Genomic DNA, 17,008 nt, shown 5'->3' on the forward strand with positions numbered 1-17,008 from the left:
GCTACTGTGCAGTTACCCGGTGAGTATCGCTCCCCCTGGGGGAAGGAGGGGAGGGTTTGGGCCCTGTGAGGTGTCACTAACCCCTTTTTATTTTCCGCAGCCTATTCCTGCTTGATAATTTCTGGAGGGACCTACAAGCAGCGGGATCCTGTGTGCAGCGGATGAACCCCTGATGTGTGAGGGCTGCTGGCAGGTGTGGGTGCGTGATGCCTTTCCCATGGGCTACTGTGCAGTTACCCGGTGAGTATCGCTCCAGCTGGGGGAAGGAGGGGAGGGTTAGGGCCCTGTGAGGTGTCACTAACCCCTTTTTATTTTCCGCAGCCTATTCCTGCTTAATACTTTCTGGAGGGACCTACAAGCAGCGGGATCCTGTGTGCAGCGGATGAACCCCTGATGTGTGAGGGCTGCTGGCAGGTGTGGGTGCGTGATGCCTTTCCCATGGGCTACTGTGCAGTTACCCGGTGAGTATCGCTCCAGCTGGGGGAAGGAGGGGAGGGTTTGGGCCCTGTGAGGTGTCACTAACCCCTTTTTATTTTCCGCAGCCTATTCCTGCTTGATAATTTCTGGAGGGACCTACAAGCAGCGGGATCCTGTGTGCAGCGGATGAACCCCTGATGTGTGAGGGCTGCTGGCAGGTGTGGGTGCGTGATGCCTTTCCCATGGGCTACTGTGCAGTTACCCGGTGAGTATCGCTCCCCCTGGGGGAAGGAGGGGAGGGTTTGGGCCCTGTGAGGTGTCACTAACCCCTTTTTATTTTCCGCAGCCTATTCCTGCTTGATAATTTCTGGAGGGACCTACAAGCAGCGGGATCCTGTGTGCAGCGGATGAACCCCTGATGTGTGAGGGCTGCTGGCAGGTGTGGGTGCGTGATGCCTTTCCCATGGGCTACTGTGCAGTTACCCGGTGAGTATCGCTCCCCCTGGGGGAAGGAGGGGAGGGTTTGGGCCCTGTGAGGTGTCACTAACCCCTTTTTATTTTCCGCAGCCTATTCCTGCTTGATAATTTCTGGAGGGACCTACAAGCAGCGGGATCCTGTGTGCAGCGGATGAACCCCTGATGTGTGAGGGCTGCTGGCAGGTGTGGGTGCGTGATGCCTTTCCCATGGGCTACTGTGCAGTTACCCGGTGAGTATCGCTCCAGCTGGGGGAAGGAGGGGAGGGTTTGGGCCCTGTGAGGTGTCACTAACCCCTTTTTATTTTCCGCAGCCTATTCCTGCTTGATAATTTCTGGAGGGACCTACAAGCAGCGGGATCCTGTGTGCAGCGGATGAACCCCTGATGTGTGAGGGCTGCTGGCAGGTGTGGGTGCGTGATGCCTTTCCCATGGGCTACTGTGCAGTTACCCGGTGAGTATCGCTCCAGCTGGGGGAAGGAGGGGAGGGTTTGGGCCCTGTGAGGTGTCACTAACCCCTTTTTATTTTCCGCAGCCTATTCCTGCTTAATACTTTCTGGAGGGCCCTACAAGCAGCTGGATCCTGTGTGCAGCGGATGAACCCCTGATGTGTGAGGGCTGCTGGCAGGTGTGTGTGCGTGATGCCTTTCCCATGGGCTACTGTGCAGTTACCCGGTGAGTATCGCTCCCCCTGGGGGAAGGAGGGGAGGGTTTGGGCCCTGTGAGGTGTCACTAACCCCTTTTTATTTTCCGCAGCCTATTCCTGCTTGATAATTTCTGGAGGGACCTACAAGCAGCGGGATCCTGTGTGCAGCGGATGAACCCCTGATGTGTGAGGGCTGCTGGCAGGTGTGGGTGCGTGATGCCTTTCCCATGGGCTACTGTGCAGTTACCCGGTGAGTATCGCTCCAGCTGGGGGAAGGAGGGGAGGGTTTGGGCCCTGTGAGGTGTCACTAACCCCTTTTTATTTTCCGCAGCCTATTCCTGCTTAATACTTTCTGGAGGGACCTACAAGCAGCGGGATCCTGTGTGCAGCGGATGAACCCCTGATGTGTGAGGGCTGCTGGCAGGTGTGGGTGCGTGATGCCTTTCCCATGGGCTACTGTGCAGTTACCCGGTGAGTATCGCTCCCCCTGGGGGAAGGAGGGGAGGGTTTGGGCCCTGTGAGGTGTCACTAACCCCTTTTTATTTTCCGCAGCCTATTCCTGCTTGATAATTTCTGGAGGGACCTACAAGCAGCTGGATCCTGTGTGCAGCGGATGAACCCCTGATGTGTGAGGGCTGCTGGCAGGTGTGGGTGCGTGATGCCTTTCCCATGGGCTACTGTGCAGTTACCCGGTGAGTATCGCTCCCCCTGGGGGAAGGAGGGGAGGGTTTGGGCCCTGTGAGGTGTCACTAACCCCTTTTTATTTTCCGCAGCCTATTCCTGCTTAATACTTTCTGGAGGGCCCTACAAGCAGCTGGATCCTGTGTGCAGCGGATGAACCCCTGATGTGTGAGGGCTGCTGGCAGGTGTGGGTGCGTGATGCCTTTCCCATGGGCTACTGTGCAGTTACCCGGTGAGTATCGCTCCCCCTGGGGGAAGGAGGGGAGGGTTTGGGCCCTGTGAGGTGTCACTAACCCCTTTTTATTTTCCGCAGCCTATTCCTGCTTGATAATTTCTGGAGGGACCTACAAGCAGCGGGATCCTGTGTGCAGCGGATGAACCCCTGATGTGTGAGGGCTGCTGGCAGGTGTGGGTGCGTGATGCCTTTCCCATGGGCTACGTTTCAGTTATCCCGTGAGTAGCGCTCCGCCTGTGGGAAGGAGGGGAGGGTTTGGGCCCTGTGAGGTGTCACTAACCCCTTTTTATTTTCCGCAGCCTATTCCTGCTTAATACTTTCTGGAGGGACCTACAAGCAGCGGGATCCTGTGTGCAGCGGATGAACCCCTGATGTGTGAGGGCTGCTGGCAGGTGTGTGTGCGTGATGCCTTTCCCATGGGCTACTGTGCAGTTACCCGGTGAGTATCGCTCCCCCTGGGGGAAGGAGGGGAGGGTTTGGGCCCTGTGAGGTGTCACTAACCCCTTTTTATTTTCCGCAGCCTATTCCTGCTTGATAATTTCTGGAGGGACCTACAAGCAGCTGGATCCTGTGTGCAGCGGATGAACCCCTGATGTGTGAGGGCTGCTGGCAGGTGTGGGTGCGTGATGCCTTTCCCATGGGCTACTGTGCAGTTACCCGGTGAGTATCGCTCCAGCTGGGGAAGGAGGGGAGGGTTAGGGCCCTGTGAGGTGTCACTAACCCCTTTTTATTTTCCGCAGCCTATTCCTGCTTAATACTTTCTGGAGGGACCTACAAGCAGCGGGATCCTGTGTGCAGCGGATGAACCCCTGATGTGTGAGGGCTGCTGGCAGGTGTGGGTGCGTGATGCCTTTCCCATGGGCTACTGTGCAGTTACCCGGTGAGTATCGCTCCAGCTGGGGGAAGGAGGGGAGGGTTTGGGCCCTGTGAGGTGTCACTAACCCCTTTTTATTTTCCGCAGCCTATTCCTGCTTGATAATTTCTGGAGGGACCTACAAGCAGCGGGATCCTGTGTGCAGCGGATGAACCCCTGATGTGTGAGGGCTGCTGGCAGGTGTGGGTGCGTGATGCCTTTCCCATGGGCTACTGTGCAGTTACCCGGTGAGTATCGCTCCCCCTGGGGGAAGGAGGGGAGGGTTTGGGCCCTGTGAGGTGTCACTAACCCCTTTTTATTTTCCGCAGCCTATTCCTGCTTGATAATTTCTGGAGGGACCTACAAGCAGCGGGATCCTGTGTGCAGCGGATGAACCCCTGATGTGTGAGGGCTGCTGGCAGGTGTGGGTGCGTGATGCCTTTCCCATGGGCTACTGTGCAGTTACCCGGTGAGTATCGCTCCAGCTGGGGGAAGGAGGGGAGGGTTTGGGCCCTGTGAGGTGTCACTAACCCCTTTTTATTTTCCGCAGCCTATTCCTGCTTGATAATTTCTGGAGGGACCTACAAGCAGCGGGATCCTGTGTGCAGCGGATGAACCCCTGATGTGTGAGGGCTGCTGGCAGGTGTGGGTGCGTGATGCCTTTCCCATGGGCTACTGTGCAGTTACCCGGTGAGTATCGCTCCCCCTGGGGGAAGGAGGGGAGGGTTTGGGCCCTGTGAGGTGTCACTAACCCCTTTTTATTTTCCGCAGCCTATTCCTGCTTAATACTTTCTGGAGGGCCCTACAAGCAGCTGGATCCTGTGTGCAGCGGATGAACCCCTGATGTGTGAGGGCTGCTGGCAGGTGTGTGTGCGTGATGCCTTTCCCATGGGCTACTGTGCAGTTACCCGGTGAGTATCGCTCCCCCTGGGGGAAGGAGGGGAGGGTTTGGGCCCTGTGAGGTGTCACTAACCCCTTTTTATTTTCCGCAGCCTATTCCTGCTTGATAATTTCTGGAGGGACCTACAAGCAGCGGGATCCTGTGTGCAGCGGATGAACCCCTGATGTGTGAGGGCTGCTGGCAGGTGTGGGTGCGTGATGCCTTTCCCATGGGCTACTGTGCAGTTACCCGGTGAGTATCGCTCCCCCTGGGGGAAGGTGGGGAGGGTTTGGGCCCTGTGAGGTGTCACTAACCCCTTTTTATTTTCCGCAGCCTATTCCTGCTTAATACTTTCTGGAGGGACCTACAAGCAGCGGGATCCTGTGTGCAGCGGATGAACCCCTGATGTGTGAGGGCTGCTGGCAGGTGTGGGTGCGTGATGCCTTTCCCATGGGCTACTGTGCAGTTACCCGGTGAGTATCGCTCCCCCTGGGGGAAGGAGGGGAGGGTTTGGGCCCTGTGAGGTGTCACTAACCCCTTTTTATTTTCCGCAGCCTATTCCTGCTTGATAATTTCTGGAGGGACCTACAAGCAGCGGGATCCTGTGTGCAGCGGATGAACCCCTGATGTGTGAGGGCTGCTGGCAGGTGTGGGTGCGTGATGCCTTTCCCATGGGCTACTGTGCAGTTACCCGGTGAGTATCGCTCCCCCTGGGGGAAGGAGGGGAGGGTTTGGGCCCTGTGAGGTGTCACTAACCCCTTTTTATTTTCCGCAGCCTATTCCTGCTTGATAATTTCTGGAGGGACCTACAAGCAGCGGGATCCTGTGTGCAGCGGATGAACCCCTGATGTGTGAGGGCTGCTGGCAGGTGTGGGTGCGTGATGCCTTTCCCATGGGCTACTGTGCAGTTACCCGGTGAGTATCGCTCCCCCTGGGGGAAGGAGGGGAGGGTTTGGGCCCTGTGAGGTGTCACTAACCCCTTTTTATTTTCCGCAGCCTATTCCTGCTTGATAATTTCTGGAGGGCCCTACAAGCAGCGGGATCCTGTGTGCAGCGGATGAACCCCTGATGTGTGAGGGCTGCTGGCAGGTGTGGGTGCGTGATGCCTTTCCCATGGGCTACTGTGCAGTTACCCGGTGAGTATCGCTCCCCCTGGGGGAAGGAGGGGAGGGTTTGGGCCCTGTGAGGTGTCACTAACCCCTTTTTATTTTCCGCAGCCTATTCCTGCTTGATAATTTCTGGAGGGACCTACAAGCAGCGGGATCCTGTGTGCAGCGGATGAACCCCTGATGTGTGAGGGCTGCTGGCAGGTGTGGGTGCGTGATGCCTTTCCCATGGGCTACTGTGCAGTTACCCGGTGAGTATCGCTCCAGCTGGGGGAAGGAGGGGAGGGTTTGGGCCCTGTGAGGTGTCACTAACCCCTTTTTATTTTCCGCAGCCTATTCCTGCTTAATACTTTCTGGAGGGCCCTACAAGCAGCTGGATCCTGTGTGCAGCGGATGAACCCCTGATGTGTGAGGGCTGCTGGCAGGTGTGTGTGCGTGATGCCTTTCCCATGGGCTACTGTGCAGTTACCCGGTGAGTATCGCTCCCCCTGGGGGAAGGAGGGGAGGGTTTGGGCCCTGTGAGGTGTCACTAACCCCTTTTTATTTTCCGCAGCCTATTCCTGCTTGATAATTTCTGGAGGGACCTACAAGCAGCGGGATCCTGTGTGCAGCGGATGAACCCCTGATGTGTGAGGGCTGCTGGCAGGTGTGGGTGCGTGATGCCTTTCCATGGGCTACTGTGCAGTTACCCGGTGAGTATCGCTCCCCCTGGGGAAGGAGGGGAGGGTTTGGGCCCTGTGAGGTGTCACTAACCCCTTTTTATTTTCCGCAGCCTATTCCTGCTTGATAATTTCTGGAGGGACCTACAAGCAGCGGGATCCTGTGTGCAGCGGATGAACCCCTGATGTGTGAGGGCTGCTGGCAGGTGTGTGTGCGTGATGCCTTTCCCATGGGCTACTGTGCAGTTACCCGGTGAGTATCGCTCCCCCTGGGGGAAGGAGGGGAGGGTTTGGGCCCTGTGAGGTGTCACTAACCCCTTTTTATTTTCCGCAGCCTATTCCTGCTTGATAATTTCTGGAGGGACCTACAAGCAGCGGGATCCTGTGTGCAGCGGATGAACCCCTGATGTGTGAGGGCTGCTGGCAGGTGTGGGTGCGTGATGCCTTTCCCATGGGCTACTGTGCAGTTACCCGGTGAGTATCGCTCCAGCTGGGGAAGGAGGGGAGGGTTTGGGCCCTGTGAGGTGTCACTAACCCCTTTTTATTTTCCGCAGCCTATTCCTGCTTAATACTTTCTGGAGGGCCCTACAAGCAGCTGGATCCTGTGTGCAGCGGATGAACCCCTGATGTGTGAGGGCTGCTGGCAGGTGTGGGTGCGTGATGCCTTTCCCATGGGCTACTGTGCAGTTACCCGGTGAGTATCGCTCCAGCTGGGGGAAGGAGGGGAGGGTTTGGGCCCTGTGAGGTGTCACTAACCCCTTTTTATTTTCCGCAGCCTATTCCTGCTTAATACTTTCTGGAGGGCCCTACAAGCAGCGGGATCCTGTGTGCAGCGGATGAACCCCTGATGTGTGAGGGCTGCTGGCAGGTGTGTGTGCGTGATGCCTTTCCCATGGGCTACTGTGCAGTTACCCGGTGAGTATCGCTCCCCCTGGGGGAAGGAGGGGGAGGGTTTGGGCCCTGTGAGGTGTCACTAACCCCTTTTTATTTTCCGCAGCCTATTCCTGCTTGATAATTTCTGGAGGGACCTACAAGCAGCGGGATCCTGTGTGCAGCGGATGAACCCCTGATGTGTGAGGGCTGCTGGCAGGTGTGTGTGCGTGATGCCTTTCCCATGGGCTACTGTGCAGTTACCCGGTGAGTATCGCTCCAGCTGGGGGAAGGAGGGGAGGGTTTGGGCCCTGTGAGGTGTCACTAACCCCTTTTTATTTTCCGCAGCCTATTCCTGCTTAATACTTTCTGGAGGGCCCTACAAGCAGCTGGATCCTGTGTGCAGCGGATGAACCCCTGATGTGTGAGGGCTGCTGGCAGGTGTGTGTGCGTGATGCCTTTCCCATGGGCTACTGTGCAGTTACCCGGTGAGTATCGCTCCCCCTGGGGGAAGGAGGGGAGGGTTTGGGCCCTGTGAGGTGTCACTAACCCCTTTTTATTTTCCGCAGCCTATTCCTGCTTGATAATTTCTGGAGGGACCTACAAGCAGCTGGATTTGCAGTTTCTTTTGCTGGTCTCTGGACGGGGAAGTCTCCAGCGGGTGAACCCTAAAGTGAAAAAGACCTGCCGGACCATAGGCTGTACCTGTCATGTGCGAGCACATTCATTAAAACCAAATCTGGGGTGAGTATGGAACTACGTGGGGGACTGGTGGTGGGAGGCTATAGGAGACAGTCACCGATCATTAACCCCTTCTTTCTTCTTTGCAGTTTCTTTTGCCGGTCTCTGGACGGGGAAGTCTCCAGCGGGTGAACCCCTAAAGTGAAAAAGACCTGCCGGACCATAGGCTGTACCTGTCATGTGCGAGCACATTCATTAAAACCAAATCTGGGGTGAGTATGGAACTACGTGGGGGACTGGTGGTGGGAGGCTATAGGAGACAGTCACCGATCATTAACCCCTTCTTTCTTCTTTGCAGTTTCTTTTGCTGGTCTCTGGACGGGGAAGTCTCCAGCGGGTGAACCCCTAAAGTGAAAAAGACCTGCCGGACCATAGGCTGTACCTGTCATGTGCGAGCACATTCATTAAAACCAAATCTGGGGTGAGTATGGAACTACGTGGGGGACTGGTGGTGGGAGGCTATAGGAGACAGTCACCGATCATTAACCCCTTCTTTCTTCTTTGCAGTTTCTTTTGCTGGTCTCTGGACGGGGAAGTCTCCAGCGGGTGAACCCCTAAAGTGAAAATGACCTGCCGGACCATAGGCTGTACCTGTCATGTGCGAGCACATTCATTAAAACCAAATCTGGGGTGAGTATGGAACTACGTGGGGGACTGGTGGTGGGAGGCTATAGGAGACAGTCACCGATCATTAACCCCTTCTTTCTTCTTTGCAGTTTCTTTTGCTGGTCTCTGGACGGGGAAGTCTCCAGCGGGTGAACCCCTAAAGTGAAAAAGACCTGCCGGACCATAGGCTGTACCTGTCATGTGCGTGCAAGGTGTTAAGTAATGTTGTTTCTCATCAATAAATTTTACATGTTTATTCACCTCTCGTCCATGAATCCAGTTCATGTCAAATGGAATATAGCTAGCTTGAGTTTGTGTTTGATTTTGGTAGAGTTTTTAAACTATTGAAAATAGTGATAAATCAATCAATTATATGGTCAAATCTAAGTTATCTAAGCTATGGGAACACTCTCCCAAAATCATTTGCTTTCTGAAACTATCACCCTGTAATAGGCCCAGAAATTCGCTTTTTGGATCAATCACTACTGTTATGAGATGGCGGGGATTGCTCCAAATATTTCACTGAGACACCTTTAGAAATCTATTTAGGTGTATTTGGCAAGAATGACATATTTAAGGAAAAGCTTAGAAATAGGAGTATCAGTGAAATATAAACCCAAAAAGTACTTGGTCTAAACCGGCACCAATCTGGAAACTCCTAGCTTGTATGCATGTAAAACACAAAAAAAAAACCTTAATATTTATCTGACACTGACCCTTTATCATTTTTTGCAGTCGTTTCAAAAGAAAATGGTTCACAACTGAAAAATGGAATAATACTCATCTGATACCTTTTTAATAACATTCAGAAGCAAGAAAGCAGTCAATATATTTGAAAAACTTTATTTAACTTTTTTTCACATGTTAAATTCCGAAATAAATTAATACCATGGTAAAGACTTTCCCGGTGTCAATTCTTAATCCTTACCGTCGGTATAACCTGCAAAAAAGGAGAGCAAATTTTGGAAATTGGTATCAAAAACCTATTTGGGAAAAGATGTGAGTTGCAAGCTGTGGGCACCGGATGCTGAGTAAGCGTTGTGGTAACGCACAAGCCAGCCACACTTCAAATGCGCCTGGTCTGTGCGTTAGCACAAGGGACAAGATGCGAGTTGCAAGTTGTGGGCACCGGATGCAGAGTAAGCGTTGTGGTAACGCACAAGCCAGCCACACTTCAAATGCGCCTGGTCTGTGCGTTAGCACAAGGGACAAGATGCGAGTTGCAAGCTGTGGGCACCGGATGCAGAGTAAGCGTTGTGGTAACGCACAAGCCAGCCACACTTCAAATGCGCCTGGTCTGTGCGTTAGCACAAGGGACAAGATGCGAGTTGCAAGTTGTGGGCACCGGATGCAGAGTAAGCGTTGTGGTAACGCACAAGCCAGCCACACTTCAAATGCGCCTGGTCTGTGCGTTAGCACAAGGGACAAGATGCGAGTTGCAAGCTGTGGGCACCGGATGCTGAGTAAGCGTTGTGGTAACGCACAAGCCAGCCACACTTCAAATGCGCCTGGTCTGTGCGTTAGCACAAGGGACAAGATGCGAGTTGCAAGCTGTGGGCACCGGATGCAGAGTAAGCGTTGTGGTAACGCACAAGCCAGCCACACTTCAAATGCGCCTGGTCTGTGCGTTAGCACAAGGGACAAGATGCGAGTTGCAAGCTGTGGGCACCGGATGCAGAGTAAGCGTTGTGGTAACGCACAAGCCAGCCACACTTCAAATGCGCCTGGTCTGTGCGTTAGCACAAGGGACAAGATGCGAGTTGCAAGTTGTGGGCACCGGATGCTGAGTAAGCGTTGTGGTAACGCACAAGCCAGCCACACTTCAAATGCGCCTGGTCTGTGCGTTAGCACAAGGGACAAGATGCGAGTTGCAAGTTGTGGGCACCGGATGCAGAGTAAGCGTTGTGGTAACGCACAAGCCAGCCACACTTCAAATGCGCCTGGTCTGGGCGTTAGCACAAGGGACAAGATTTGGGGACAAGATAGATTAGAGGGTGCACTTGGGTATTACTCACCAATAGGTATGTAGCTTTGGCATTCTCCCCGTTTTGGATTTTAGGAGTTGAAAATCAATTTCCAATGCACTGCCCCTGAAAAATTGAAAAAAAAAAAATGGTGTTTGCACTGGGTGTAATTTTGATAAATATGAACAAATGTTTTAAAGGTTGCATTGCAAGGGTAGAAATGTGGGATCAGATTGCTCTTTTTATGGCCCATTATTACATCCACCATATGTAAGGAGCTTTCATCATTTCCCAACAATTATCAATGCATGCACGCGCATGCATTGCATAACTGTTACGCCCAACTCCTTAGTGAACACAGCTGTAGGAAAAATTTGCAAGGGTTAAATAATCATAAGAAAAGACAAACTGAAAGTTGGAGAAAAGAAAGCTTTCTATATTAACATAAAAACAAACAACATGTAAAATAAATGGAAATATACGACCGTGTTCACTGTGCAGGGTCCTCCTCCGCCGGTCCCGGCCTTTGGGCGGTTGAAGCTCGAGCAGGAGATGTGCGATGTGGTGGCGTCCTTGGTCTTTGGCTGGAGGGTGGAGGAGGTGGATACATTCCAGCGTAGCCTTGGTATGCCTGAGAAGATCCAGCCCACGATGTTTGGAGATGCGCAGGCTCCTGATGCCGACTTGATGAAGATGGTGGCATCCACGGTGAAGGGGTGGCTCTCGCTGGTTGTCCCACGTTGTCCGGATTGTATCTCTGCTGCAGGGAACTGGCGATCATCATGCAGCTTGCCGCAATTTGTGTCTGGCAGGTGGAAATTTGTCTCAGGGTCTCCTGTTGACACGCTGCATTCTCAACCAACTTGTAGATCCCGGTCATCATCACCTGGTTATCCTCTCGACGTCGGCGTTCGGATTCCACCCAGTCTTCATGCCGTCTTCGCTCTATTTCGGCCCAATCCTCCTGGCGTCTTCGCTCGATGTCGGACATCGTTGTGGCCAGTGTTTCAAGATGCTTCTCCATGGCTGTCATCCTCTGCTCCATCATGATCCGGTACTGGTTCTGGTGATCTTCTATTTCAGACGCCAATTGCCGGACTCTATGGACGCGCGTTGGAGCCTGTTCTCTCTGGATGTCCTCCACGAGCTGCATTCCGGCTATAAAAAAAAAGGACAAGATAAATAAATTTTATCCATTTCACACAATGTAATCTTTAAAAAAAAAAAAAAAAAAAAACCACAAGGTTACAAACAAATGGCAAAAGCTTACAATCCATCAGTGGTGGTCTGGTGGGATCCACCTCCTCCTCATCTTCAGACGCTTCCTCGATGTCCTGGATGGAATGATGATAACTTGGAAGCTGATGGGCCAATCCTCCACTTGCTGTAGATCCTTCTTCACCCAGTGGGGTTTGCAAGCTGCTGTCTTCAAATCCTCGAGAGGTGTCTTCTGTTTGAATGGACGATTCAAACTGACTGATCGAGTACAGATCCAGGGTGATGGTCTCTTCCTGTGTTGACTGTTCTTCAGCCGGTTGGCTTACATGGGTGTCTTCTGTCCGATCTTCAGCAACGACAACTGTTGAAATGAAAATATACATTTTAGAACCTTGCAAAATAATTTTAGAGAGAGCAAAGTAGTACAAATAATTACCCTGCTCCTGAGTTTGCGAAGGTGCTGTTTCTGCTGGTGTTGTCTTTCGTCTTCTTCGTTGCGCAGGTGGAATTTGCGCTTCGATAGCGTTCAACACTTCTGCTCTGCGGACATTGGACTCCACAGAGCCTGGAACACCTTCCACCATGATTGGATTCATGTGTTCCTGGATGGCTCGTTCCCACGGCTGCCATGAAACTTGTAATGGTGGTCCGCCTCCAGTCCCAATTAGATGTTGCCTGACTTGGCCCATCTTCCGTTTTGTGTGCCGTCGACAATCATTGTATCGTTTGTGGCATTTGTCGATCGACCTGACGTTGCCACTCACTGCTGTAATCTAAGATGCAAAAAATCACATTATAAACAATCAAATAATGCACTTTTTTAAATGGATTTATTTTAATAAAAAAAAAGCAATGAACCTTCTCTGCAATCGAGGCCCATATTCTTTTACGCTCTCTACCGCTCGTTTCCTGTCTTCTTTGTCCACACAGTTGGTCATAGAACTTGTGGACCATTTCAACCAGCACGTTGCTTTCTGCAGTAGTGAACGGGATGCTCTCCTCTTCTCCCTCGGCAAGTTGGTCTAGGGGAACCTTTTTTTTCCTGCCAGGTTTCTTTCTCGCTACGGGTGGTTGGACCCCAGAACCACTGGGTTGTTCGTCCAGTGTTCTGTCTGTAGCCTTTAAAAAACAAACAGTGTCAGCAAAATTACACAAAAAGATTTAGCATATATTAAACATTAACCTCATGATGTATTAAGTATTTGGCCACGCCCCTTTCCGTCATATGTTGTTCGCCTGCATCTTTCTGCGTTGCAGCAAAGAGAACTGCAAAATGCCGGCGATAACCGGAAATTATCACGGACTGTATTCATATCAGAGCTGGGAACCCCAGACTGCTATATATAGGGGACATCACAGGGCTGTATGTCGGACAATAATAGGATGTTATACTGAATAATCCAAACAGGTTATTCAATTAGGATGAGTATGTGTGCTACTGGAGGGAAATATTCCCTCATGTTATGTAAATGGCTGTACTATGTTCCCTAAGCTTTGTATACTGTAGCCCATACTGCTACATATGCATATGAAGGCAAGAAGAGCGTTTTTTGAACACAAGAGAAACTGGGAGGATAAGCGTTGCCCGTGGTTACGTCACTGCCTCCTGGTTATGTAGTTAGTAAACTGTGATGGTAGCATGAATAAGGGATTTGCTACAATGAAGTTAAATATGGCAGTCTTCCCGAATGCTTAATACCTAAAGAATATAACTGTATATCTATGGTCCGGTTAGAAGCGACCAAATGCTTAGATTACAATCTGTTTAGTTTGTGTATATTTTTTGGTTCTGGGATCAATGGGCCTCTTTATATATCATGCAACCGCACCCAGCATAGGAAGGGTTAAAAATTCCAGAGGGTGGTGGAGAGGGCTGCCTTTGGGATTTAAGTGGGTGTTTGCAGGGAGAGAGAGGCAGAGAAGTGTCCGAGCGTCAGCGCCGGGAGTTGTGGACTAGCGTGTCCTGGCCATCTGATGTTAATCTGAAGGATAACATGGTAAGGTTCTGATAACGTGAATAATACTGATGACCTTTCTGTATATAATGTATATAGACTTTAAATGCTGATTTAACATGTAAAACCCGTGTGTAAAATAAAGGTAATACTTTGGTATCTTTGCTATTGTTTATTCCTGTGCAATCTTTGGAACTAGGAGTGACCCTGGGACTCTGCGTGAGGCTTAAGTCGCGCTGCGCTGCTACATGATCCCGGGATCTTCACACTGGTTGCCAAGGGGGGGGGGGGGGGTCAGCAGAGTAGGTGAGCAGGCTATCAACGCGGCGGGGTGGGACTGGACCAGCTGACACGCTGATCTAAGTCAAATTTGCATCATCCTTTACCCTGCCACCCTGACAGTGCGCAGATCTACTCTGCTGAGAGCGGCTGTTACAGCATCCTATCCTGTCCCCACCCCCCCCCCCCCCCACTGCTCTCAACAGCAGAGCGGACTTAGGATGCAGAGTTTGAAAAGTTAACCTGCTCTCATGCAGGGTTCGTGATGCGCAGCAGCAGCAAAATATATAAAACCTACAGTCATCGGCGTCCGGTGGCCACTGTTTAATGGGTCCCGGCGCCCACTTTTAGGGTAAAATACGCGCTAGTGCGTTGTTGCGAAACCTGTCTATTCATCAAGTTTTAAAGAAGTTACCTGTGTCCTTCTCCTTTTAGTTGTTTGTCTTGATTGAGGTGTTCCTTCTCGATCTCCATGCTCCATGTCGTCCTGCACCGGCCGGCCAGGGTTACTTGTGGAAATCCTATCACCATCTTCCTCCCTTGTAGTCATCTCCACTGGACTCGTCTCACCTGAAATAGAAAGAAGAGGGGAAAGGGGTTCCACGATCCTTGTCCGATGAGACATTCCTGTGAAATATAAACACAGATAAAGCAAACTTTACATTTTTGTACCTTTACTGTGCAATTAACCTACCTTAAGAAAATTTTGAGAAAATGACACTTAGGGGCCAGGCAAACCCAAGTGGGGTGCAAGGTGCAGGCATGCTTGTCAGGGATGCTGGGGTGTAGTGGGGGGGATCCCGACATGCTATGCTCGTGACCCAGGGCCCCCATTTTAAAATGGCTGCAGGTTTTTTTTTTTCCGTTTTTTTTTGGCTGCAGTCATTTTAAAATGGGGACTCACGACCACGCCCAAAGCATGAAGGGCACCCACCACAACACTCCAGCACCCCAAACAAGCATGCATCAGGGCCGCACATGCCACCCACACATGATCCACAGTAAAAAAAACCCCAAACAGGCAATTTTGTGAAAATGACACTGAGGGGCCAGGCAAACCCAAGTGGGGTGCAAGGTGCAGGCATGCTTGTCAGGGATGCTGGGGTGTAGTGGGGGGGATCCCGACATGCTATGCTCGTGACCCAGGGCCCCCATTTTAAAATGGCTGCAGGTTTTTTTTTTTCCTTTTTTTTTTGGCTGCAGTCATTTTAAAATGGGGACTCACGACCACGCCCAAAGCATGAAGGGCACCCACCACAACACTCCAGCACCCCAAACAAGCATGCATCAGGGCCGCACATGCCACCCACACATGATCCACAGTAAAAAAAACCCCAAACAGGCAATTTTGTGAAAATGACACTGAGGGGCCAGGCAAACCCAAGTGGGGTGCAAGGTGCAGGCATGCTTGTCAGGGATGCTGGGGTGTAGTAGGGGGGATCCCGACATGCTATGCTCGTGACCCAGGGCCCCCATTTTAAAATGGCTGCAGGTTTTTTTTTTTCCTTTTTTTTTTGGCTGCAGTCATTTTAAAATGGGGACTCACGACCACGCCCAAAGCATGAAGGGCACCCACCACAACACTCCAGCACCCCAAACAAGCATGCATCAGGGCCGCACATGCCACCCACACATGATCCACACTCAAAAAAACCCCAAACAGGCAATTTTGTGAAAATGACACTGAGGGGCCAGGCAAACCCAAGTGGGGTGCAAGGTGCAGGCATGCTTGTCAGGGATGCTGGGGTGTAGTGGGGGGGATCCCGACATGCTATGCTCGTGACCCAGGGCCCCCATTTTAAAATGGCTGCAGGTTTTTTTTTTTCCTTTTTTTTTTGGCTGCAGTCATTTTAAAATGGGGACTCACGACCACGCCCAAAGCATGAAGGGCACCCACCACAACACTCCAGCACCCCAAACAAGCATGCATCAGGGCCGCACATGCCACCCACACATGATCCACAGTAAAAAAAAACCCAAACAGGCAATTTTGTGAAAATGACACTGAGGGGCCAGGCAAACCCAAGTGGGGTGCAAGGTGCAGGCATGCTTGTCAGGGATGCTGGGGTGTAGTGGGGGGGATCCAGACATGCTATGCTCGTGACCCAGGGCCCCCATTTTAAAATGGCTGCAGGTTTTTTTTTTTCCTTTTTTTTTTGGCTGCAGTCATTTTAAAATGGGGACTCACGACCACGCCCAAAGCATGAAGGGCACCCACCACAACACTCCAGCACCCCAAACAAGCATGCATCAGGGCCGCACATGCCACCCACACATGATCCACAGTAAAAAAAACCCCAAACAGGCAATTTTGTGAAAATGACACTTAGGGGCCAGGCAAACCCAAGTGGGGTGCAAGGTGCAGGCATGCTTGTCAGGGATGCTGGGGTGTAGTGGGGGGGATCCCGACATGCTATGCTCGTGACCCAGGGCCCCCATTTTAAAATGGCTGCAGGTTTTTTTTTTTCCTTTTTTTTTTGGCTGCAGTCATTTTAAAATGGGGACTCACGACCACGCCCAAAGCATGAAGGGCACCCACCACAACACTCCAGCACCCCAAACAAGCATGCATCAGGGCCGCACATGCCACCCACACATGATCCACACTCAAAAAAACCCCAAACAGGCAATTTTGTGAAAATGACACTGAGGGGCCAGGCAAACCCAAGTGGGGTGCAAGGTGCAGGCATGCTTGTCAGGGATGCTGGGGTGTAGTGGGGGGGATCCAGACATGCTATGCTCGTGACCCAGGGCCCCCATTTTAAAATGGCTGCAGGTTTTTTTTTTTCCTTTTTTTTTTGGCTGCAGTCATTTTAAAATGGGGACTCACGACCACGCCCAAAGCATGAAGGGCACCCACCACAACACTCCAGCACCCCAAACAAGCATGCATCAGGGCCGCACATGCCACCCACACATGATCCACACTCAAAAAAACCCCAAACAGGCAATTTTGTGAAAATGACACTGAGGGGCCAGGCAAACCCAAGTGGGGTGCAAGGTGCAGGCATGCTTGTCAGGGATGCTGGGGTGTAGTGGGGGGGATCCAGACATGCTATGCTCGTGACCCAGGGCCCCCATTTTAAAATGGCTGCAGGTTTTTTTTTTTCCTGTTTTTTTTGGCTGCAGTCATTTTAAAATGGGGACTCACGACCACGCCCAAAGCATGAAGGGCACCCACCACAACACTCCAGCACCCCAAACAAGCATGCATCAGGGCCGCACATGCCACCCACACATGATCCACAGTAAAAAAAACCCCAAACAGGCAATTTTGTGAAAATGACACTTAGGGGCCAGGCAAACCCAAGTGGGGTGCAAGGTGCAGGCATGCTTGTCAGGGATGCTGGGGTGTAGTGGGGGGGATCCCGACATGCTATGCTCGTGACCCAGGGCCCCCATTTTAAAATGGCTGCAGGTTTTT

The 17,008-nt window shown here is 51.8% G+C and overlaps 1 protein-coding gene and 1 long non-coding RNA gene across 5 annotated transcripts; one reads left to right on the forward strand and one right to left on the reverse strand.

Moving 5' to 3' along the window:
* The first annotated feature begins 7,464 nt into the window (after positions 1-7,464).
* Positions 7,465-9,068, forward strand: LOC146059343 (uncharacterized). 2 transcript variants are annotated; one of them, XR_014470224.1, is made up of 6 exons: positions 7,465-7,565; positions 7,652-7,774; positions 7,861-7,983; positions 8,070-8,192; positions 8,279-8,380; positions 8,904-9,068. It is a non-coding gene; the product is annotated as an uncharacterized LOC146059343 (long non-coding RNA). The 2 variants fall into 2 exon arrangements; XR_014470223.1 differs by having other exon boundaries at positions 8,279-9,068.
* LOC146059342 (uncharacterized) lies at positions 8,981-14,381 on the reverse strand. Of its 3 annotated transcripts, none has more exons than XR_014470222.1 (5): positions 14,000-14,381; positions 12,209-12,469; positions 11,403-12,123; positions 10,184-11,290; positions 8,981-9,108 (listed from the first exon to the last, which is right to left on the reverse strand). XR_014470222.1 is itself a non-coding variant. In XM_083171489.1 (5 exons), exons 1-5 carry the CDS (start codon positions 14,207-14,209, stop codon positions 10,623-10,625), a joined length of 1,785 nt encoding a protein of 594 aa, XP_083027615.1. In that variant the 5' UTR covers positions 14,210-14,381; the 3' UTR covers positions 10,083-10,622. The 3 variants fall into 3 exon arrangements, 2 of the variants coding, with proteins under 2 accessions (XP_083027615.1, XP_083027614.1); XM_083171489.1 differs by lacking the exon at positions 8,981-9,108 and having other exon boundaries at positions 10,083-11,290; positions 11,403-11,711; positions 11,787-12,123; XM_083171488.1 differs by lacking the exon at positions 8,981-9,108 and having other exon boundaries at positions 10,083-11,290.
* Between the last annotated feature and the right edge of the window lie 2,627 nt (positions 14,382-17,008).

The sequence above is a fragment of the Crinia signifera genome, chromosome 2 (assembly GCF_055691185.1).
Source record: "Crinia signifera chromosome 2, ASM5569118v1, whole genome shotgun sequence".
NCBI classification, from domain to species: Eukaryota; Metazoa; Chordata; class Amphibia; order Anura; family Myobatrachidae; genus Crinia; species Crinia signifera.

What these genes read in the sequence shown, in the direction of transcription:
- LOC146059342 (XM_083171488.1), bottom strand. Translation starts at nt 14,209, where the DNA reads ATGTCTCATCGGACAAGGATCGTGGAACCCCTTTCCCCTCTTCTTTCT. An exon ending in CTAAAAGGAGAAGGACACAG is followed by an intron (nt 12,470 to 13,999) that starts GTAACTTCTTTA and finishes TGTTTTTTAAAG; the next exon opens with GCTACAGACAGAACACTGGA. An exon ending in GGGCCTCGATTGCAGAGAAG is followed by an intron (nt 12,124 to 12,208) that starts GTTCATTGCTTT and finishes TTTGCATCTTAG; the next exon opens with ATTACAGCAGTGAGTGGCAA.